The following is a 24,574-nucleotide window of genomic DNA, read 5'->3' on the forward strand; positions in this document are numbered from 1 at the left end:
ATGTGTCGCCCTAGCACCACCCCTCCCGGCAGGTTACACATATGTCATCCTATCACCACCCCCTCCCGGCAGGTTACACACATGTCGTCCTATCACCACCCCTCCCGGCAGGTTACACACGTGTCGTCCTATCACCACCCCCTCCCGGCAGGTTACACACGTGTCGTCCTATCACCACCCCCTCCCGGCAGGTTACACATATGTCATCCTATCACCACCTCCTCCCGGCAGGTTACACATATGTCGTCCTATCACCACCCCTCCCGGCAGGTTACATATATATCGTCCTATCACCACCTCCTCCCGGCAGGTTACACATGTGTCGTCCTATCATCACTCGCGTGTGCTGTTACACTTTATAATTCTTGTACCTCACACTGGTCAGTGTAATAAGTGTGCGAGGTAGAGGTCTTACGTGTGCATCTGTCTGATGACCAGAGCCCGATGCCCCCCCCCCCCCCCGGCTCTCCCCCAGCCTCAGCCGTATACAGAGCCTATCACTAAACAATGTCTGCTGTTTGTTGATACAAGGTGCGGGGCAGGGCTGGCAGGTGTGGCTACTCTTCAGGTATATATATATCAGGATGAGAGGTGACAGGCACTCACAGGCGGGATGGAGCAGGTGAAGGAGGGAGAGAAGATGGGTATGCTGGAGCTCCCCGAGACTAAGGAGAAGAGAGGGGAGAGCAAAACCGAGAGCGAGATTACCGAGAGTGAGGCCTACTCCTACATCCCCAAAGAGAAGGAGAACCAGAGCACAATCATCATCATAGGCAAAAGGATGCTGACCTGTCTGAGGCGTAAGTAATAGCCTGCATTATAGTGTCTGCAAATATGTATTACACCATCACACAGCTATGTATTATACCATCACACAGCTATGTATCATTATACCATCACACAGCTATGTATTATACCATCACACAGCTATGTATCATTATACCATCACACAGCTATGTATTATACCATCACACAGCTATGTATTATACCATCACACAGCTATGTATCATTATACCATCACACAGCTATGTATTATACCATCACACAGCTATGTATTACACCATCACACAGCTATGTATCATTATACCATCACACAGCTATGTATCATTATACCATCACACAGCTATGTATTATACCATCACACAGCTTTGTATTATACCATCACACAGCTATGTATTATACCATCACACAGCTATGTATCATTATACCATCACACAGCTATGTATCATTATACCATCACACAGCTATGTATCATTATACCATCACACAGCTTTGTATTATACCATCACACAGCTATGTATCATTATACCATCACACAGCTATGTATTATACCATCACACAGCTATGTATCATTATTCCATCACACAGCTATGTATTATACCATCATACATCTATGTATCATTATACCATCACACAGCTATGTATCATTATACCATCACACAGCTATGTATCATTATACCATCACACAGCTATGTATCATTATACCATCACACAGCTATGTATTATACCATCACACAGCTATGTATCATTATACCATCACACAGCTATGTATCATTATACCATCACACAGCTATGTATCATTATACCATCACACAGCTATGTACTATACCATCACACAGCTATGTACTATACCATCACACAGCTATGTATTATACCATCACACAGCTATGTATTATACCATCACACAGCTATGTATCATTATACCATCACACAGCTATGTATCATTATACCATCACACAGCTATGTATTATTCCATCACACAGCTATGTATTATTCCATCACACAGCTATGTATCATTATACCATCACACAGCTATGTATCATTATACCATCACACAGCTATGTATTATACCACCATATAACTATATATTATACCATCACACAGCTATGTATCATTATACCATCACACAGCTATGTATCATTATACCATCACACAGCTATGTATCATTATACCATCACACAGCTATGTATCATTATACCATCACACAGCTATGTATTATACCATCATACAGCTATGTATCATTATACCATCACACAGCTATGTATCATTATACCATCATACAGCTATGTATCATTATACCATCACACAGCTATGTATTATACCATCACACAGCTATGTATCATTATACCATCACACAGCTATGTATTATACCATCACACAGCTATGTATTATACCATCACACAGCTATATATTATACCATCATACAGCTATGTATCATTATACCATCACACAGCTATGTATTATACCATCACACAGCTATGTATCATTATACCATCACACAGCTATGTATTATACCATCACACAGCTATGTATTATACCATCACACAGCTATATATTATACCATCATACAGCTATGTATCATTATACCATCACACAGCTATGTATTATACCATCACACAGCTATGTATCATTATACCATCACACAGCTATGTATTATACCATCACACAGCTATGTATTATACCATCACACAGCTATATATTATACCATCATACAGCTATGTATCATTATACCATCACACAGCTATGTATTATACCATCACACAGCTATGTATCATTATACCATCACACAGCTATGTATTATACCATCACACAGCTATGTATTATACCATCACACAGCTATGTATTATACCATCACACAGCTATGTATCATTATATCATCACACAGCTATGTATCATTATACCATCACACAGCTATGTATTATTCCATCACACAGCTATGTATCATTATACCATCACACAGCTATGTATCATTATACCATTACACAGCTATGTGTGATATCACACAGTTCTGTATTGGTATAATGTTACCTATCATACAGCTTTCTTGGAGTCTTTATAAGGTCCAGTTTGGTGCAATCTGGCGATCCACGAATTGTGGAAAAGATGTCCATCTGGTTGGACCAAGTGATGAGGGCGGCTGAGGTAGAAGGCGGGAAACTGATCACCAACTCAGCCTAAATAATCCGCCCCAGTCGTCCCGAGGAGGAAGCCACCAATATGTTCAACAAAGCTCCGGAGCCAGAATGTGGGGTGAGCATTGAGCTATTCCATGGCGGCTCCACAGCGGGAGATGAGGCTGCAGACTAAGGCTCCTCCAAGACCTTCCTATACAGGCCGGCGGACAGCACACCATTGTACTGCGCACATAGGGGGCAGGCCCAGGCCAAAGCTTCCTCAGCATCAAGAAGACAATTGGGCCCGAATGCTTTATCATCTTTTAAATCAATTGTATCATATTTAGGACTTTGGGTTGCTGCCTTAGGGAGGTGATAAAAGCGAATACACACCTGGACTGCGGGAAGCAAGCAGTGGTGGAGGCAATGGCACTGGTGATGGTACCAGGGCGCCAAAGTCAGAAAGAAGACCGGATGTTGTGCAGGATCAGGAACAACTCTTCTCGGCAGAAGGTCAGGTCATTGGTCAGGTCATTAGTCAGGTCACAGACTTCTCGCAGTGGTGCCTCAGTGGGATCGATAGTTTAGCAAACACAAGGCCGATGTGGCCAGATGGAGACCCCCTAAAATGCAATGGATTTGGTTACCAGCTAAATAGAGGAACAGAGTGTAAAACTAAAGGCCCCACTACACCAAGCCATTATCAGCCGTATTTGGCCATTATCAGCCGTATTTGGCCATTATCAGCCGTATTTGGCCATTATCAGCCGTATTTGGCCATTATCAGCCGTATTTGGCCATTATCAGTCGTATTTGGCCATTATCAGCCGTATTTGGCCAATTATCGCTTAGTGTAATATTTCCTGTTAAAAGGCAGGCAATGATCAGATGACATGAATGATGTCAGCTGATCCTTGTCTTTCAACATGTTCAAAAAAACTAGAGCGACAGCGATGGAGAGGCGGCAGCAGACGGCTGCTTACTCCTATGGGCTCCCCAGGCAATATAAAGATCATCTGGGGAGCCCCTCCCACAGCTCGCTGTTGGTGCATGTAATAGGGAGTGGGGAGCGAGGAGCAAGCGAGCGCTGATCTGACAGGTCGCCTCTCGCTTACTGCTCCAGATCGGCCCGTGTAACAGGACCTCAAGCAGGTTATAGTCCGAGGAGCGTGACAATGAATCTTAACCGGAGGTTTAGTGTCATCTACTGTCTCTTCTGTAAGTTGCATGAAGAGCTAATACTCGTACTCCTTGGTGGGGGGGGGAAGCTTAATTTTGCCTTGGCACAATATTTAGGATCCATTTCCATAATCAGATCCCTGGAAAGCTGTTCAAAGGAAACAAACAATAGAGACTAAGGATGTAATAGTTCACCAAGAAACATAAGAAGAATTAACTCCTGCGTCCAGGGTACATGCTTCATGGAGGAGCTCATCCTTCTGAAAACTGCAACCAAGTCTATGGGAGGTCTACAGCCAATGGAATATTCTCCACTGAGCCCAGAGCTCACTTCATGGAGGAGCTCATCCTTCTGAAAACCGCAACCAAGTCTATGGGAGGTCTACAGCCAATGGAATATTCTCCACTGAGCCCAGAGCTCACTTCATGGAGGAGCTCATCCTTTTGAAGAGGAAAGTCTCAGGGAGCTGCACTTCTTAGAGGAATGAGCCCATTCCTTTGAAGATAGAACCAAACCTCAGAAGTCTGTAGCCAACGGGATGTTCTCCAGCCCAGACCTCGCTTCATGGTGGAGCCCATCCTCCTGAAGAGAAAAACTAAATTCAAGGGAGGTCTTCAACCAATGGGATCTTCTCCACTAAGCCTGGAAGTCACCTTCATGGAAGCTGATGATTCTGAAGCAAGAGAATGCAAGAAACCAGAAGTCTTGAGAAGTTTGTGGGAAGTTCTCCAAGATGCTCAAAATCCTTTCCTCAGAGAACTAAGTCTTACCAAACATTAAAAACATTTGTATAAAAAACAGCTTGCGGCACTAACCTTTTATCTTGTAGTCTAACCTCATAGTATAAACAACAGTTGTGTGGGGAAGGGCGTGAAGGACACCACTGAGGCGCTCTAGCAGCGACGGCCGCCTTGTACGCATCACTTCATCCAGTTGTTTCTACAATAAAGTTGAACTGCAAGATAAAAGGTTGGAGCCGCGATCAGTTCTTTCTTTTTATATTTGATATTACCCGGTGGCTGCACCATCGCTGAGCACAACCCTCCTCTATTGTGAGTGCACACTCCTAGACTTCTGCACATTGGACTCTTTTTGTATTTCTTCTGTTTGGCGTGAATGGACGGGATTTGGTTTCCACGCTTCATATTTTGTGTATTATTATAAAAGCTCCATCCTTAGACTACATGCACTTTATACTGTTATAATGGATTGGTGACCATTTTTTATGACCAGTTTATACTTTTTTTTTCTATTTAAGCTGTGGGCAGGACCCTGCAGATCGCCCTTAAACGTTTTGGAGAAGACTGGATTTTTCTCTTCTTGCTTGGAATCAGTATGGCAACCATCAGCTTTGGCCTGGATGTGACTATTGCCAAATTACAGCGAGGTGGGTAATACTGAAATATGTAACCATAGAGAGACGTTACTTATATATGAGGTCACATGACAGTAAGGCTAGGTTCACACTGCGTTTTTGCAATGTTTTTTTTTTTTTATCCTTGTTTTGCAAAAAAAACGAATAAAAAAACGGATGCGTTTGTGTCCATTTTTCCATTGACTTCCATTGTAAAAAAAAAAAACGGATCAAAACTACTTTTGTGTCCGTTAAAAAAAATTGATCCGTTTTTTTTTACAATGGAAGTCAATGGAAAAACGGATGCACACAAATGCATCCGGTTTTTTTTCATCCGTTTTTTGCAAAAAAACAGATTGCAAAAACGCAGTGTGAACCTAGCCTAATAGAAGTGAAATTACATTTCCCTCCTCCATCTAACACTAATCTTATTATCTGCAGTCAACCTGTGGGTGTACGATGCTCTAGACCAGTACAGATATCTACAGTACTTCTCCTGGGTTTTGTACCACACTTTACTTATGGCTGTATCAGCGGGTGTTGCCAAATATATTGCTCCACAGGCTGCAGGTAAGTGCCCAAATATATATACAAAGCCCGCCCCCTGCAGGGTGATACAGATAGGAGGAGCTATGTGCCCGCCCCCTGCAGAGTAAAACAGATAGGAGGAGCTATGAGCCCGCCCCCTGCAGGGTGAAACAGATAGGAGGAGATATGAGCCCTGCCCCCTGCAGGGTGATACAGATAGGAGGAGCTATGAGGCCGCCCCCTGCAGGGTGATACAGATAGGAGGAGCTATGTGCCCGCCCCCTGCAGGGTGATACAGATAGGAGGAGCTATGAGCCCGCCCCCTGCAGAGTAAAACAGATAGGAGGAGCTATGAGCCCTGCCCCCTGCAGGGTGATACAGATAGGAGGAGCTATGTGCCCTGCCCCCTGCAGGGTGATAGATAGGAGGAGCTATGAGCCCACCCCCTGAGGGGTGATACAGATAGGAGGAGCTATGAGGCCGCCCCCTGCAGGGTGATACAGATAGGAGGAGCTATGAGGCCGCCCCCTGCAGGGTGATACAAATAGGAGGAGCTATGAGGCCGCCCCCTGCAGGGTGATACAGATAGGAGGAGCTATTAGCCCCGCCCCCTGCAGGGTGATACAGATAGGAGGAGCTATGAGCCCGCCCCCTGCAGGGTGAAACAGATAGGAGGAGTTATGAGCCCGCCCCCTGCAGGGTGAAACAGATAGGAGGAGCTATGAGCCCTGCCCCCTGCAGGGTGATACAGATAGGAGGAGCTATGAGCCCGCCCCCTGCAGGGTGAAACAGATAGGAGGAGTTATGAGCCCGCCCCCTGCAGGGTGAAACAGATAGGAGTAGCTATGAGCCTGCCCCCTGCAGGGTGAAACAGATAGGAGGAGCTATGAGCCCTGCCCCCTGCAGGGTGATACAGATAGGAGGAGCTATAAGCCCCGCCCCCTGCAGGGTGATAGATAGGAGGAGCTATAAGCCCGCCCCCTGCAGGGTAATACAGATGGGAGGATCTATGAACCCGGCCCCTGCAGGGTGATACAGATAGGAGGAGCTATGAGCCCGCCCCTGCAGGGTGATACACATAGGAGGAGCTATGAGCCCGCCCTCTGCAGGGTGATACAGATAGGAGGAGCTATGAGCCCTCCCCCTGCAGGGTGATACAGATAAGAGCTATGAGCCCGCCCCCTGCAGGGTGATACAGATAGGAGGAGCTATAAGCCCGCCCCCTGCAGGGGGCGGGCTCATAGCTCCTCCTATCTGTTTCACCCTGCAGGCGGCGGGCTCATAGCTCCTCCTATCTGTATCACCCTGCAGGGGGCGGGCTTATAGCTCCTCCTATCTGTATCACCCTGCAGGGGGCGGGCTCATAGCTCCTATCTGTATCACCCTGCAGGGGGAGGGCTCATAGCTCCTCCTATCTGTATACAGATAGGAGCTATGAGCCCGCCCCCTGCAGGGTGATACAGATAGGAGGAGCTATGAGTCCGCCCCCTGCAGGGTGATACAGATAGGAGGATCTATGAACCCGCCCCCTGCAGGGTGATACAGATAGGAGGATCTATGAACCCGCCCCCTGCAGGGTGATACAGATAGGAGGATCTATGAACCCGCCCCCTGCAGGACAACACAGTGACAGGCATACAATATGGCATCTTATTTTATAGGATCGGGAATCCCGGAAATAAAGGTTGCCTTGCGGGGAGTTGTCCTGGCTGAATTCTTTACCTTCCGCACTTTTATTGCCAAGTTAATAGGTGTCACATGCACGCTGGCTGCTGGGAGCACAATATTCCTAGGGAAGGTGGTAAGTATTGTTCAGGGGAGGGTAATGCTGAGGTCGTGTAGAGCTGTGTGTGCGAGGACTTTCTAGGAACAGTAGACACTTGCTTCATGTCCATCTCTTCTCAGGGACCTTTCGTACATATGGCCACAATACTTGCAACTCTTCTAGGACGACTCATGGTGAAACTCGTCGGAGCTAAAGAGGTGAGTGCTGTGACATTATCTGGTGTGCGTTATAACGCCCCGGGCAGATTATGGCTGTGTAACTGCTATTCTTATTCTGCTCAGGATGGTGCAGTTATATATAAAGATCCTTATAATGTGATTTAATTCTTCAGAATCCAAGTCGGAAGTATGAGCTGCTGATAGCGGGGGCTGCGGTGGGTGTCGCATGCTGCTTTGTGGCTCCTGTAGGAGGTCAGTCATCCCTTATTATTACATCCCGGCTCCTCATTCTAACACATGCCGGGAATCCTGAGCTCATACATTCAGCGCCCTATTATACCAGGATTATCTGCAAAGCCAGGCAAAAGTCATGTGGTCACAAACCAAAGAAGGGGCAGTCAGGGTTATCACATATGAGATGATGGCATATCCCATAAACCATCAGGTGCGAACCATGCGGCGGCTAGGACTGGGCTCCTTTGTTGGTCTTTTGAGCATGTTGCTGAGTTAAATTGTATTTCAGGTTTCCCCACACTCCCAATAGTCTGTGCTCTAGTAGCCCTTAGCCCTTTGGCTGACTGCACTCAGTATTGGTAGGGATTCTTTGCATCATTCTCGGGATGCTTTTTTATCTTTATTTCTTGTTTGAGTACATGGATGAGGGTCACCTGTCTCTTAAGACATGAGCTCAGGCCATGTAGCCAGCTACTAATTGTCTGCATGATAGGGAATGAGATCTGATTCCTCACCCATGTGCAGAGGTTTCCGCCATATTTCCCCATCTATCTACTGACATATGCCGTTCCGGCTACCATCTACTTCTGACTTCACTTTCCTAAAGAATTTCTGTTACTGCTTGACGCCAGGATCATGTTAAGGAGGGACTCCAGTCTCTCTTTCTTAGTGTCCTATTACACGGGCCGATGGGGGCCAATCAATTATGTAAATGAGCGCCGATCTGCTAGATCGTCGCTCGTTTACTGGGCCTATTCCACAGCCCGATAATCATTTAGCAAGGGCTGCAGGGACATTGTTACCGATGTCCTTGCAGTCCTTGTTTAAACACCATACATTACCTATCCATGCTGCAGGGCTTCTCCTGCGCTCCTTCCCCCATTCCCAGGCACAGCAGCAGCTTCGGAGCCGCAGCGGTCCTGGGCAGTGATTGGCTGAGCGGTCTGTCAGCTCAGTCGTCGTGGATAGTATTTGAAAGGGAGTTATAGGTATTATAAAAACAATGATTAGCAAGTTTAAAAATCACCTGCGTCTGACCGCACATTGCTCTGTGTGGATTTGTGCTGTTTGCCATTAAAGTTGGGAAGGAATTATTCTTCTTGTGATGGGGCAGCTGGCATCTGTCTCATAAGGGCTTTTGCCTTCAACACAGTAGGGTTTCTGCAGGTTGAACTTGATGGATTTGTCTTTTTTCAACCTTATTAACTATGTAATAGGAGTTCCGCGGTCGACAGATGAAACAGTGTATAGAAAATAATAAAGTTATACTTACCTGTCCACACTCTTCAGTGTGTCCTCCTGGCTTTTCCCCGCTGGCCGCTACACTGTCCCATCGCATTGAGTGATTCGCTGAGCAGGCTGTCACTGCAGAGACGTGTCAGCAGTGGCTGCAGTGAGGCAGGGGGACAACCAGGGAGCATGCACAGGTAAGTATTACTTTATTATTTTCTATATACAGCAAGGGCTGCACAAACATCACTAATGATGTACAGTATATACAGCCCCTGCTGTGCGGTGATCGAGCCGTGTAATATGCTCGGTAAGCAAGCGCCAATCTAGCAGATCGGCATTCACTTACAGCTAATGTTGGGCCAAGTAATAAGCTGCTAAGCTAAGTCGGCCACACACAACAGACGTTGTCTGGACCAATTTCAGTGGGAGCATTTGGACGTAAGATCTTCAGACTGATGACCACATGGACAGTGTTTCTCCAGCTCATCCTATCTGCTTTCTAGGTCTTTGGGCTCCTAAATATTTCATTAATTACCTCTGCGTCCTTCTTCATTCCTATCAAAGTCTTTTGTGTACTTTCTGAAGGGTCAATGAGATTTGATCACGTTAAAGCAAATATCCTTCCTTATCCAACTAACTCCACCTTCCCTGTAGGAAGATATAGACACATATAGACAGGCAAGATCATGTGAACAGCTGTCCTGTAACATAACCTCCCAGAAACAACTAGTCATACAGTCACCATGCTCCAGCATTGCTAGGAATAGCCAATAATCAATACTAGCCGCCATTAGTGAGGAAACACACAGGTAATGTCTGACACACCTCAGGTCTATGGTGGTCTATGACGTGAACCCTCTCCTTTTTGTGCCCGTTCTGGTCCCTATGTTTCTGTGTTGGTTATAGACACCTGTAGGCTACATATGTCTGTATCTCTTCCCCAGGTGTGCTCTTCAGTGTAGAGACAACAGCGACACATTTTGGAGTACGGAATTACTGGCGGGGCTTTTTCGCGGCTACCTGTGCAGCTCTGATGTTCCGACTCTTAGCAGTGATTAATGGCGCAAAGGGTGAGTTCTCCAGATCCAGGGACCAGGAATCACCAGGAAAACACTGACAAGGGCATTGAAAATAACAGCATTCATCTTTTTTTGTTAGAGACTGTTGCCATCCTTTTTAGTACCAATTGGCAAGTTGAGTTTCCCTTCGATCTCCCAGAATATTTGTCTTTTGCCCTGCTGGGGTGAGTATCTTCAGGGGTGCATATATTGTGGTGTGGACTTGGGCCCATTTTTTCCTATTCTCTGAAGTTGTGGTGCCTGGTGGGCATTCAGTTCTCTTGTTCATCATTACGCCTATGAGAAGCTTGAGTACCGTAGAGTAAAGATCTGACAGCAAATACAGACCGGGAGAATTACAGCCCCCTATATCTATCTATCCCTGTAGTGTGACCCTCTTCTTTAGGGCGGCTAGTACATTCAGGAATGGCTTTCATCACTTTGGATCTTTGTCCATCTTGTTGTCCTCTTCTTTCCTGACACCCTCGCACTGCACTTTGCCTTCTCTTACGACCAGTGATAAGATGATGACTGTTGGCTTTGGACGGCCGTCTGTAGTCCACATAGGACCTTTACTTTGCATACAGATCCCTTGGTTTTCCTGACATACTGGTATACTTGTGAAATCTCCTGTTACTTTGGACTGTTTTCTTGCAGGGTGGTGTGCGGTTGCGTCTGCTGCGTCTACCTGTATCTCCATCGTGTCACATTGCTTTTCATTAATAATAATGAACGTATAGGAAAATTTGTGAGGAACAAGTAAGTGTGATTTTATCCTATGCCCTGGGGCTACTATTTCCTCTATACACATTATCAATGGTCAGGTATATATATTGTATATTATGAAGAATGATGGCTACTTGCGGTACCTTGCCTCCTATACTACCATGACCATCTGGTGTCCTCAGATGCTGCACATACGCTCCATGATATAATATATGCCTGGCTGAGAAGAAGGCTATTTAATGTAGCTACAATAAAAATTTTACAAGCCTTTGTCCTTCGCTCCAAAATGATGAGGCCCATATAACCAGTCCTCTGTTTCTATTGCAGTAAGATCATCTATGCTGCGTTTGTGGCGCTGGTCTTGGCGAGCATCACCTTCCCACATGGGTTTGGCCAGTACATGGGTGGAATGCGGGTGAGTGGAAATTCCTAGACTATATAAAATGTGGGTAATACGCAGCTGATCAATGCCATATCTTCTCCATAGTTAACCATGAAAGAACATCTGGAGACCTTCTTCAACAATCTCACCTGGGGTGTGGAGGAATTGTCGCTCGGAGTGAATGCCTCCCGCCAGCCTCCCAACCCCTCCTATGATAATAACTGGCTACAGTGGACCCATCCCCAGCTCTCTTCTTTAGAAAAACTCGCCATCTTTGTTGTTCTTAAAGTAAGAGTCACATGACTGGTTGGTATTTATCCTGACTCCAAGGTCTTTATTCATATTCAGCAACCACATCTTCTGGTCAATGCTCCGCCAAGCGTTCATGGGTGGCCTGTTTCCTTAAGAACAAAGGGATCAGGCAACTTAAATTCAACATGTCTGATCCTTCTGTCATTCATCAGGGTAGAGTCAAGAAGCCCCTAGATACAGTACATGGTTGGCTAATCTGTATAGTAGGCCTCATGGGGCAATGAAACACTAATGTACGAGCCCTCTTGGTCTATAGAGCTTATAGTAGCCATGCAGCGGTGGCAGCCACAGCCGCTGGTTTACTATTATTGCACTTTTCAGACTCCCCAGCTGGATATGTATTACAGCGTATTGTATAGACCTGTTATTACTGTGTGATAGAACAAGAAGTGGTTTAAAGCTTTTCTGCGTGTGTCTCTTTAGTTTTTTTTGATCCTGTTTGCAAACACCATGATCATCCCGGCCGGATACTTTCTTCCTGTCTTTGTCTATGGTGAGTTAAGGGCCTTTTACGCTGGCTGATTATTGTGCAAAAAATCTTTAAATCGTTCAAATTTAAGTGATAATCTTCCGATATAAAACGCAGCAACAATCGAAAATTCGTTGTTATGTCGTTTATTGCATCTTTTGAGCAGACCTCAAAATCATTGTTAGTAGTTCTTAAAGTGACACTGTGCCCCCTCCCCCTTTTTGCATTCTGACTTTTCTCTACACAGGTGTAACGGGTAAATTTAGCAGTTTTCATACCTTTTTTTTATATCATACGTCATGGTGCTTGTTCATGGGCGGGGCTTCATGGCAACAGTGCCAATTAGCCCCACCCACAGTGCCACCGCCCTTCCAAGACGTCATCGGCACATAGGCCCCATCCCTTCGCCGACCATTGGAACAGGCTGGCCTAAAGGTTTAGGCCCCATCCCCTCTAGGATATGCTCTCACAAAACCCGTCTACTAAACAGTAGAGTTGCCCTATAACATTAACTGTAGACCATATTATCATAGGTGGCCAATAACCCATTGGTAAGGAGAGGGTAAGTATAGTTATGTGTGCATGTACTATATATGTCCCCACAAGGTCGATTCTGGGGTCTCTGCCGCCTGAGGCAAACCTCAGGTGGCCGCCCCCCTCAATAGTGCCCAAACCATGCGGACCATTCCCCCCGCCCCGGTTACCAGATTGACACAGGGCGACCCCCTTCGACCCCAGGCACTCACCACAGCCAGGAGGGCGAGGAGAGCTGCTGGGTGACGTCGCGAGAGCCCAGCGGGACGTGGGGACAGTGGTGATCGTGGACGGCGGGACAGGTGAGCGGCTGCAGAGCTGCTGTCATTTTTGTTTAGTGAAACTTAACAAAAATGACAGCAGGGGGAACATTATGCCGCCCCCTGCAGAATCTGCCGCCTGAGGTGGAATACTCATTCCGCCTCATGGCAGAAGCGGCCCTGTGTCCCCAGTCACAATGGAGAGTTTTCAGCAGGACAATATGGGAGATTGGCATTGTCTACATTTATGGATTGCATGGTAAATCTACTTGGTCAATAGTTTTCTGTCCATAACACTGAAGTGCCAACCACCATTATGCCTTCTGGATATTCCTGTCTATAGGTGCTGGACTTGGTCGTCTATACGGAGAAATAATTGCCAAGATCTTCCCTAATGGGTTCATCTCAGAAGGGATGCCTATCAAGATCACTCCGGCTGGATACGCACTTGCAGGTGACGTATTACTTACACTTAGCCTGAGGTGCTGCCTTGGCCTTTATGTGTCACCACTTGCTGCTATGGTGGTCGCCATCTTCTCATCCAGCTCCCCTCACTCCGCAGGTGCGGCAGCGTATTCTGGGGCTGTCACTCAGACTCTTTCTACAGCTCTCCTGGTGTTTGAACTCACAGGACAAATGTCGCACATTCTCCCTGTCCTTATTGCTGTTCTTATAGCCAACGCCATCAGCCAAAGCTGCCAGAATTCATTTTTTGACATTATAGTCATCGTCAAGAAACTTCCATACCTTCCAAAACTAGTGATGGGAAAAAACTGGTAAGATGCGAGTCTCTGGACTGGAAGATTGGAGGACTGAGCTTCAGTATGTCAATGTCTTACCCTGAATCTCACTGTGTGTTTTTTCATTTCCAGTGCTCACGATATATGTGCTGAGGACTTCATGGTGACCGACCTGCGTTATCTTATCAAGGGCTTCAAATACAAAGACATCCGAAACCTCCTGAAGTCTTCAGATCTTAGACAGTTTCCCATTGTTGATGCTGAAGGTTGTCCTGCTTTTTTGTCGTTATCCTATTTCTTGGCCTGATTATTGTGGGACTTTCTGATCCTCCTCTTTCCCTCCTCTAGTGACGGTCCTGATCACGAGGGAGTCTGAGTTATTGTATTGAGTGGAACTTGTCACTGGTATTCAAAAAAAAAAGGGGGGGAGGAGGAATTGTTTTCAACAATGGGTCTGGTTGTTTAGACCTTCCCCCAATCGCCAATTATCATCCCTTGTATAAGGGCCATCGATCAGTCAACGAACACAAAATCTCTCATTGTCGGCTGATCACATCCTTTGTGGGCCACTTAAATCATCATTTGTACGGTTATAATGTGTCTTGGTTAGGCTCCGTAAAGGAACACTGTTTTTTTTTTATAGGTGCACCAGCTATTGCACCAGTTTGGTTGCATTTCCACACATCCAGTCCTTTTGTTTGTCACACACATGAACGCTTGTAAAGCCCAACAGCTATCTTTTTATCTATTTGTTAAACCCTTGACATTTGACTCCCCGGTGGCTGGAGAAGACGGATGCAGCCCTAGGGCTCCCTGGATATGGTGTATCACTGTGTCCATGTTTTCCAGGTAGCCCTAGGGCTGCATCCCTCTTTTCCAGACACTGGAAGTCAAATGCTGAGCTTTCACGGTTTCACAAACCAAAACTTTCTGTAAATTCACTTATCTCTTCTCCAGCATGGCTAATCCTTCTCTCCCCCGGACATCATGTGTAAGGGCTCTATTACACGGGGCGATTATCGTGCGAAAAATCGTTAAATCGTTCAAATTTAAACTATAATCGTTCTGTGTAATTGCAGGCAACGATTGAAAAATCGTTAGTTTGTTGTTGTTCGTTGATTTAGATCTGAACCTAAAATTATCGTTAATCGTTCGCTGTAATTCCACGTTCGTTCGCTCAAGTTCTGCGTTTTTTCACTAATTGTTCAGTGTTTTTGCACATTGTTTTTCTTGGATCAGAAGGAATAAATGATCACAGTAATGATCGCAATAACGATCGTAGTAACGATATCGTAACTAACAATTATCGTTCTGTGTAATGCTGCGTTTACACGTAACGATTATTGTGCGAATTTGCGCGATAATGGTCGAATTCGAACGATAATCGTACGTGTAAACGCAGCGAACGATCGAACGACGCACGATAAATCGTACCTTTTGATCTTTCATCAGGTCATCAAATCGTTGTTCATTGTACTCAAAAAAATTCGCAAATTGTTCCGTGTGAACAGTCGTTCGCCGATTTAACCAATGTGTGAGATAGGCTTAAACGATCGCAAAACGATCGCAGTGCGAATATTCGTACGATATATCGTACCATCTAAACGCTGATCGTTATAAAAAAAAAAATCGTAAATCCGACATCGCTAATCGTACGATCGGGCCAATAATCGTTAAGTGTAAACGCAGCATTATATGGTGAACGATTTCAGGTTAACGATAAACAATCTAGTTTGCGATCGTTTATCGTTGGTCGTTAAAAATCGCTCAGTGTAATAGGACCCTAAGGGCCTTGTGGCCTCTAAATATGCACAATCCAAGAATCCAGGAAATCTTTCATGTTCTTTGCAGAAACTCTGGTTCTTGAAGAGCTTTCCGAGAATCGTCCTATACCCAGTGATCTGCAGGCTTCTATAACATAGATGCATCTCGTAAAGGCCTTTGCAGGTTGCTACAAGGATTGGACATGAACTTATAAAGCTACATGCAGCTATGCCACCTTTGACCAGCCTCACCCTGTATCATATCTACCCATCTCTTCTTATCTCTGCCCATCAAGGACATGTTGTCAACATGTTATCTTGTCTCTTTGCCATCCATATATTTTATAACACAAATTTCTTTCTCCAGATTCTAAGATCCTTCTTGGTTCTGCCAGTCGGAAAACACTCAGCAAACTCCTATCTGATCAGCTGAGCACCGAGCGGAGAATCCAGTATATGATCAACCAGCCAGGGACTAACATGGACAACAACTGGACTGTGACTGTAAGAACGAGGGAACGTTAGGGTGTTGTACAGTCCCAGATTTGTGGGGAGATAATGGAAACCATGAGGGTTACATGTTATTTCCCATGGGGCTACCAGCTTATGAGAAACAAAATGAAAAGATAGCAGTTTTAGTCAGAAGAGAATACATCATGGTGGATGGAATATAGCAGCTAACTATAATGTCATTATTTTCTCTATTTCAGTCTCTGGGTGATTACTCCCGACCTAAACTACCTAGAACTGGTGAGTGCCTACATCTCCTGCACTCCATTAACTTCTTTTTTTTTTTTTTTAATTCTTTATTTAAAGCAAAGGCAGGGAAAAACAACAACACCTTGGTGCAGTAGTGCATGTAAAGGGATCTGCACCCACACATTACAACTGACAGAAATAACCAATGGAAAACAGGGCGCAACTTACAACGTAAAAGACAGAAACAGCAACCACATATCACACCTAGCGTCGCTGGATTCCCCACCTTCCTCAATATTTATATAAAGATAGAGGAGCGTAAATACCCGGGGTACGCCCAGAGCGAGGGAGGCGAGCCCCAGGGTTCAACAGAAAAAGGAAGGTGGTCCTAGCCAGGGTGTAGGAAAAAGGACGGGAGGAGAGGGGGGGGGGGATGAGGGGGCAGAGGGGGAAGAAGAGTGGGCGACAGGGAAGGGAGGGCGGAGGAAGGGGAGGGACGGGGAAGGCGAGTCTGTCCCCCCCCCCCCCCACGAGCACGGGGACCCGTACAGGGCAGGGACCCCATCCAAAAACCACTCCCCTCCGGAGTCCAAGGGACAGCCTCAAGCCTGCACAGAAAGGTGTAAACAGCACCTATTCCGGGGCTCGTAGGAGGCCAGCATACTCGGGCGTGTCTTTGAACTCCATCCAAGCCCACCACGTTTGAGTGAATTTCTTGTTGGAGTCCGTCAGAGAGGATGTGAGGTCCTCCAAGCACTCCATTAACTTCTAACTAGTTGTGTAGATGGTGGGGTCATAGAGCACATGAAGGTTATAATGGTGTTGAGGTGATATAGCTGGTGGAGGATATAATGGTGGTGGGGGTATAGAGCTGGTGGATGATATAATGTTGGTGGGGTTATAGAGCTGGTGGAGGTTATAATGGTTGGGGGTATAGAGCTGGTGGAGGATATAATGGTGGTGGGGTTATAGAGCTGGTGGAGGTTATAATGGTTGGGGGTTATAGAGCTGGTGGGGGTATAGAGCTGGTGGAGGATATAATGGTGGTGGGGTTATAGAGCACATGGAGGTTATAATGGTAGTGGGGTTATAGAGCTGGTGGAGGATATAATGGTGGTGGGGTCATAGAGCACATGGAGGTTATAATGGTGGTGAGGTCATATAGCTGGTGGAGGATATAATGGTGGTGGGGTTATAGAACTGGTGGATGATATAATGGTGGTGGGGTTATAGAGCTGGTGGAGGTTATAATGGTTGGGGGTTATAGAGCTGGTGGGGGTATAGAGCTGGTGGAGGATATAATGGTGGTGGGGTTATAGAGCTGGTGGAGGTTTTAATGGTTGGGGGTTATAGAGCTGGTGGGGGTATAGAGCTGGTGGAGGATATAATGGTGGTGGGGTCATAGAGCACATGGAGGTTATAATGGTAGTGGGGTTATAGAGCTGGTGGAGGATATAATGGTGGTGGGGGTATAGAGCTGGTGGATGATATAATGTTGGTGGGGTTATAGAGCTGGTGGAGGTTATAATGGTTGGGGGTATAGAGCTGGTGGAGGATATAATGGTGGTGGGGTTATAGAACTGGTGGATGGTATAATGTTGGTGGGGTTATAGAACTGGTGGATGATATAATGGTGGTGGGGTTATAGAGCTGGTGGAGGTTATAATGGTTGGGGGTTATAGAGCTGGTGGGGGTATAGAGCTGGTGGAGGATATAATGGTGGTGGGGTCATAGAGCACATGGAGGTTATAATGGTAGTGGGGTTATAGAGCTGGTGGAGGATATAATGGTGATGGGGTCATAGAGCACATGGAGAATATAATGGTGGTGGGGTCATAGAGCACATGGAGGTTATAATGGTGGTGGGGTTATAGAGCTGGTGGAGGATATAATGGTGATGGGGTCATAGAGCACATGGAGAATATAATGGTGGTGGGGTCATAGAGCACATGGAGGTTATAATAGTGGTGGGGTTATAGAGCTGGTGGAGGATATAATGGTGGTCCAAAGACACAAAGGTAACATACGTAACACTGTGACTGCACTATTCAGATATAGACTGCAAGTATAGTGCAATATAGAGCATGCTAAACACGACCTGTCATATGTATTTCCCATCTCAGCAGAAGAGTCGGAGAATTTAGACACAACGACCTACAGCAACCAAGAGACTGTGACCTACGAGAGTGAAACGGTGAGAAGATACCCCACCCCATATGAACCAAGCTGCCCATACACATAATAATATGTAAATCACAGGTTAGGGCTGGGCGATTAATCGAATTAATTCGATTAATTCGCCCAGAAGGTTAGAATCGATTTGATTTTTTGTGAAAATCGTAAATTCGATTTTCACAAAAAATCATTGCGGGCAGAGAAGCTCGGAGAGTCAGTCGGGCGGGCGGACGGGAGGTGCAGGTGCCGGGCGGGAGATGGAGGGCGGGCAGCACTGCGTGGAGGTGCCGGCCGGGCATGAGGTGCAGGTTACGGCCGGCGGGAAGTGAGGGGGCGGCGCTGCGTGGAGGTGCCGGGCGGGCGGGAAGTGCAGGTCGGTCGGCAGTCCCCCAGAGCCGCGACCGACCTCCCCCAGCTGTACACATAGCGTTCCGTTCCCCTACCGGCCACACATGCAGGTCCCGGTCTCTGCAGGAGGCTGCAGGGACTGTAGTGGTGATAGCGTCGCTGCCATTACTGGAGCTGTACAGCAGGATCTTCACCCCTGATCCCGCTGTACAGCTCCAGTAATGGCAGCGACGCTATCACCACTACAGTCCCTGCAGCCTCCTGCAGAGACCGGGACCTGCATGTGTGGCCGGGGTGAGGGGAGGAGGGCTATGTGTACTCCTTTCCCAATCATTCCCAGCTTCCCCAGCCCCCCTCCATCTCCCCCAGTCGCCCTCCATCACCCGCAGCCCCCCTCCATCTCCCCCAGTCGCCCTCCATCTCCCCCAGTCGCCCTCCATCACCCCCAGTCCCCCTTCAGTCACCCCCAGCCCCCTTCCATCTCCCCCAGTCGCCCTCCATCACCCCCAGTCGCCCTTCAGTCACCCCCAGTCGCCCTCCATCACCCCCAGTCGCCCTCCATCACCCCCAGTCGCCCTCCATCACCCCCAGTCGCCCTCCGTCACCCCCAGTCGCCCTTCGTCACCCCCAGTCGCCCTCCATCCCCCCCTAGCTGCCCATCTATACCTGTACTACTACAGCCCTCATCTGTACCTGTACTACCACACCCCTCATCTATACCTGTACTACTACTACACCCCTCATCTATACCTGTACTACTACTACACCCCTCATCTATACCTGTACTACTACTACTACACCCCTCATCTATACCTGTACTACTACTACACCCCTCATCTATACCTGTACTACTACTACACCCCTCATCTCTACCTGTACTACTACTACTACTACACCCCTCATCTATACCTGTACTACTACTACACCCCTCATCTATACCTGTACTACTACTACACCCCTCATCTATACCTGTACTACTACTACATCCCTCCTCTATACCTGTACTACTACTACACCCCTCATCTATACCTGTACTACTACTACACCCCTCATCTATACCTGTACTACTACTACAGCCCTCATCTGTACCTGTACTACTACACCCCTCATCTTTACCTGTACTACTACTACTACTACACCCCTTATCCACTATACCTCCACTACTAAACACACAAAGAAGATCTCCTATACTATATGGGGGCCCAGAATGGCACACAGGGGGCTTGTCTACTACAGGGGAGCACTGTTACAGTGAGAAGCAATACAGTTGTCTCAAATGTCATTAAAATAGTATCTGATGCTGCAAGGACAAAACTATTCTGTTTATTTAGCAAAAAGGAAAAAAAATCGAGATTTAAATCGAGAATCGTCCAAAATTTTTTAAAAATCGAGATTTTATTTTTTGGCCATATCGCCCAGCTCTATCACAGGTAAATGAATGCTCCCACTCCATGCTGCTATACCTATAACTACATCTCTGGTGTTATCTCATTTACAGACACAAAGGCCCGTGGGCCGCCGGAGACGCTCTAGTAAATTCAGGAACCAGTATTTAAGAATGGTGCGTACGGCTATTACTGTACTAGGATGCGTGGATTACTGTTTCAAGAGTGCGTGAATGTATAGACCAGGCGGAGGTGGATTACAGGTGTAAGATGTGTAGACCAGGTGGAGGTGGATTACAGGTGTAAGATGTGTAGACCAGGTGGAGGTGGATTACAGGTGTAAGATGTGTAGACCAGGTGGAGGTGGATTACAGGTGTAAAATGTGTAGACCAGGTGGAGGTGGATTACAGGTGTAAGATGTGTAGACCAGGTGGAGGTGGATTACAGGTGTAAGATGTGTAGACCAGGTGGAGGTGGATTACAGGTGTAAGATGTGTAGACCAGGTGGAGGTGGGTTACAGGTAGAGGTGAGGAGATATGTAGACCAGGTGGAGGTGGGTTACAGGTAGAGGTGAGATGTGTAGACCAGGTGAAGGTGGGTTACAGGTAGAGGTGAGGAGATATGTAGACCAGGTGGAGGTGGGTTACAGGTAGAGGTGTGGGGTTATGTAGACCAGGTGGGGTGATATGTAGACCAGGTGAAGGTGGGTTACAGGTAGAGGTGAGATGTGTAGACCAGGTGAAGGTGGGTTACAGGTAGAGGTGAGATGTGTAGACCAGGTGAAGGTGGGTTACAGGTAGAGGTGAGGAGATATGTAGACCAGGTGGGGTGATATGTAGACCAGGTGAAGGTGGGTTACAGGTAGAGGTGTGGGGTTATGTAGACCAGGTGGGGTGATATGTAGACCAGGTGAAGGTGGGTTACAGGTAGAGGTGAGATGTGTAGACCAGGTGGAGGTGGGTTACAGGTTGAGGTGTGGGGATATGTAGACCAGGTGGAGGTGGATTACAGGTAGAGGTGAGGAGATACATAGACCAGGTGGAGGTGGATTACAGGTAGAGGTGTAGGGATATGTAGACCAGGTGGAGGTGGGTTACAGGTTGAGGTGTGGGGATATGTAGACCAGGTGGAGGTGGATTACAGGTAGAGGTGAGGAGATACATAGACCAGGTGGAGGTGGATTACAGGTAGAGGTGTAGGGATATGTAGACCAGGTGGAGGTGGGTTACAGGTAGAGGTGAGGAGATGTGTAGACCATGTGGAGGTGGATTACAGGTAGAGGTGTGGGGTCATGTAGACGAGGTGGGGTGATATGTAGACCATGTGGAGGTGGATTACAGGTAGAGGTGTGGGGTCATGTAGACGAGGTGGGGTGATATGTAGACCAGGTGAAGGTGGGTTACAGGTAGAGGTGTGGGGTTATGTAGACAAGCAATCTGATGTTTATGGCATGTTTACATGCTATCCACATCGATGTCTCCCCTTGGCGGTGTATATGGTGGTGTATTATAGGTAGAGGTAGCATGGACAGAGGAATATTATATATATAGAGGTGTATTACTACTGTGTACCTTGCAGGTGGAGGAGTGGGAGTGCCGTCAGCTAAATGAGGTTGTGCCTTTCGAGGAGCTGACAATTGACCCAGCGCCATACAGACTTATGGAGAAACAGACGCTTTATCAGGTGAGGGTCACATCAGACTCGGGGTCAGGAAAGCTTGATGGTCAAAGCTATATGTAATAAGGGTGTGAATCACCGTCATGGCAGGGTCCATACAAGCGTCTAGAGAAAGTATTATATCTTCAGATGTGTCAGTCATCAATCCTTTGTCTTCTCAGTGTTACGATCTCTTCAATCTTCTTGGCCTGCGCTCAGCTTATGTCACCAGCACCGGACGACTCGTGGGTGTGGTGTCCCTGACTGAGGTAAATATGATGTCATAGTCCTGATGGATAAGACACTGGTCAGTAGTCATGTAGTGATGAACCCAATAACGTTCAGGGCAGAGAGATTGAGCCATTGTGTGTGGCGATCAGAAGAGATAGCTGAACCAACAGTGATCGTACATAGGGACCAGAAGAGATAGCTGAGCCGACAGTCATCATATGTGGGGATCAGAAGAGATAGCTGAGCCGACAGTCATTGTGTATGTGGGGATCAGAAGAGATAGCTGAGCCGACAGTCATTGTTTATGTGGGGATCAGAAGAGATAGCTGAGCCGACAGTCATTGTTTATGTGGGGATCGGGAGAGATAGCTGAGCCGACACTGATCGTATATAGGGACCAGAAGAGATAGCTGAGCCAACAGTCATCATATGTGGGGATCAGAAGAGATAGCTGAGCCGATAGTCATCATATGTGGGGATCAGAAGAGATAGCTGAGCCGACACTGATCGTATATAGGGACCAGAAGAGATAGCTGAGCCAACAGTCATCATATGTGGGGATCAGAAGAGATAGCTGAGCCGATAGTCATCATATGTGGGGATCAGAAGAGATAGCTGAGCCGACAGTCATCATATGTGGGGATCAGAAGAGATAGCTGAGCCGACACTGATCGTATATAGGGACCAGAAGAGATAGCTGAGCCAACAGTCATCATATGTGGGGATCAGAAGAGATAGCTGAGCCGATAGTCATCATATGTGGGGATCGGGAGAGATAGCTGAGCCGACAGTCATCATATGTGGGGATCGGGAGAGATAGCTGAGCCGACAGTCATCATATGTGGCGATAAGAAGAGATAGCTGAACCAACAGTGATCGTACATAGGGACCAGAAGAGATAGCTGAGCCGACAGTCATCATATGTGGGGATCAGAAGAGATAGCTGAGCCGACAGTCATCATATGTGGGGATCGGGAGAGATAGCTGAGCCGACACTGATCGTATATAGGGACCAGAAGAGATGGCTGAGCCAACAGTCATCATATGTGGGGACCAGAAGAGATAGCTGAGCCGACAGTCATTGTGTATGTGGGGATCAGAAGAGATAGCTGAGCCGACAGTCATTGTGTATGTGGGGATCAGAAGAGATAGCTGAGCCGACAGTCATTGTGTATGTGGGGATCAGAAGAGATAGCTGAGCCGACAGTCATTGTGTATGTGGGGATCAGAAGAGATAGCTGAGCCGACAGTCATTGTGTATGTGGGGATCAGAAGAGATAGCTGAGCCGACAGTGATCATATGTGGGGATCAGAAGAGATAGCTGAGCCGACAGTCATTGTGTATGTGGGGATCAGAAGAGATAGCTGAGCCGACAGTGATCATATGTGGGGATCAGAAGAGATAGCTGAGCCGACAGTCATTGTGTATGTGGGGATCAGAAGAGATAGCTGAGCCGACAGTCATCATATGTGGGGATCAGAAGAGATAGCTGAACCGACAGTGATGGTACATGGGGATCAGAAGAGATAGCTGAGCCGACAGTCATCATATGTGGGGATCGGGAGAGATAGCTGAGCCGACAGTCATCATATGTGGGGATCGGGAGAGATAGCTGAGCCGACAGTCATCATATGTGGGGATCAGAAGAGATAGCTGAGCCGACAGTGATCGTATATAGAGATCGGATTTATTAGTAGAAATATAAGATTTATCAGAGAGTTAAGGAACCTTGCACACCCCGATATAAATCTCACCTCTCTGTCCGCAGCTGAAGGACGCAGTCCATGGAACCGTAAAGGGCACATTCACCTCAAGGAAAGCCCCAAAAAAAGAGGACACAACGGTCCAAGATGCCTACAGCCTGCAGCCCCTGGTCCACCTCCCCCCAGACTGTCACTCTGACGATTTAGCAGAGCCGTCCACCAAAGCTTCAAGCACATGATACCATCCTAGAGAGCGGAGAAAGGACTCACAAACATGGTAGCAGCAGCGGACTAGGTCGTCATTGTGAACTTGTTTCTATTATCAGAGCGAGCGGAGATACAGGAAGATGAAGAGACTGTAACCTTCATCTTCAGCCAGTATGTACTGCTCCCAGCAGTCCCTGAGAGAGGTGTTGGGTCACTATGGGATGATCTGTATGATCCCTATAACCCACAGCAGGATCTTTGAGGTCCGTCATCTACAAGTAGTTTTATATTAAATTTTTTGTAATAATAATAAAATGTTGACGTAATAGAAAGCACAGGTGTGAATGGTGAGCCGCACCCCGGGCCACACAGCCGCACAGCCACACAGCCACACAGCCGCACCCCGGGCCACCACACCTCCACCATGTCACATGACATCCAGAGAAAATTATCCTGTATAACTACTATGGACTATTCATCAAGACAGAAAAGCAGTACGAACACATCCTAAGTATGACATCACGGACCCTGGACGGTGCTGTAGGATACCCCAGAG

The 24,574-nt window shown here is 46.9% G+C and overlaps 1 protein-coding gene across 2 annotated transcripts; it reads left to right on the forward strand.

Moving 5' to 3' along the window:
- Window positions 1-608: 608 nt before the first annotated feature.
- On the forward strand, window positions 609-24,350 carry LOC138770817 (chloride channel protein ClC-Kb-like). Of its 2 annotated transcripts, none has more exons than XM_069950070.1 (22): window positions 609-800; window positions 5,333-5,461; window positions 5,870-5,998; window positions 7,618-7,757; window positions 7,862-7,939; window positions 8,074-8,152; window positions 10,312-10,437; window positions 10,526-10,610; window positions 11,083-11,184; window positions 11,479-11,566; window positions 11,639-11,821; window positions 12,269-12,338; window positions 13,452-13,562; window positions 13,671-13,884; window positions 13,981-14,114; window positions 15,979-16,115; window positions 16,322-16,361; window positions 18,434-18,504; window positions 20,332-20,394; window positions 21,799-21,903; window positions 22,059-22,145; window positions 23,877-24,350. In XM_069950070.1, exons 1-22 carry the CDS (start codon window positions 614-616, stop codon window positions 24,048-24,050), a joined length of 2,532 nt encoding a protein of 843 aa, XP_069806171.1. In that variant the 5' UTR covers window positions 609-613; the 3' UTR covers window positions 24,051-24,350. The 2 variants fall into 2 exon arrangements, with proteins under 2 accessions (XP_069806171.1, XP_069806177.1); XM_069950076.1 differs by having other exon boundaries at window positions 18,437-18,504.
- Window positions 24,351-24,574: the final 224 nt, after the last annotated feature.

This window comes from Dendropsophus ebraccatus, chromosome 1 (genome assembly GCF_027789765.1).
Source record: "Dendropsophus ebraccatus isolate aDenEbr1 chromosome 1, aDenEbr1.pat, whole genome shotgun sequence".
NCBI classification, from domain to species: domain Eukaryota; kingdom Metazoa; phylum Chordata; class Amphibia; order Anura; family Hylidae; genus Dendropsophus; species Dendropsophus ebraccatus.

What these genes read in the sequence shown, in the direction of transcription:
- LOC138770817 (XM_069950070.1), top strand. Translation starts at nt 614, where the DNA reads ATGGAGCAGGTGAAGGAGGGAGAGAAGATGGGTATGCTGGAGCTCCCC. An exon ending in TCCCATTGTTGATGCTGAAG is followed by an intron (nt 14,115 to 15,978) that starts GTTGTCCTGCTT and finishes TTCTTTCTCCAG; the next exon opens with ATTCTAAGATCCTTCTTGGT. An exon ending in GGAACCAGTATTTAAGAATG is followed by an intron (nt 20,395 to 21,798) that starts GTGCGTACGGCT and finishes TGTACCTTGCAG; the next exon opens with GTGGAGGAGTGGGAGTGCCG.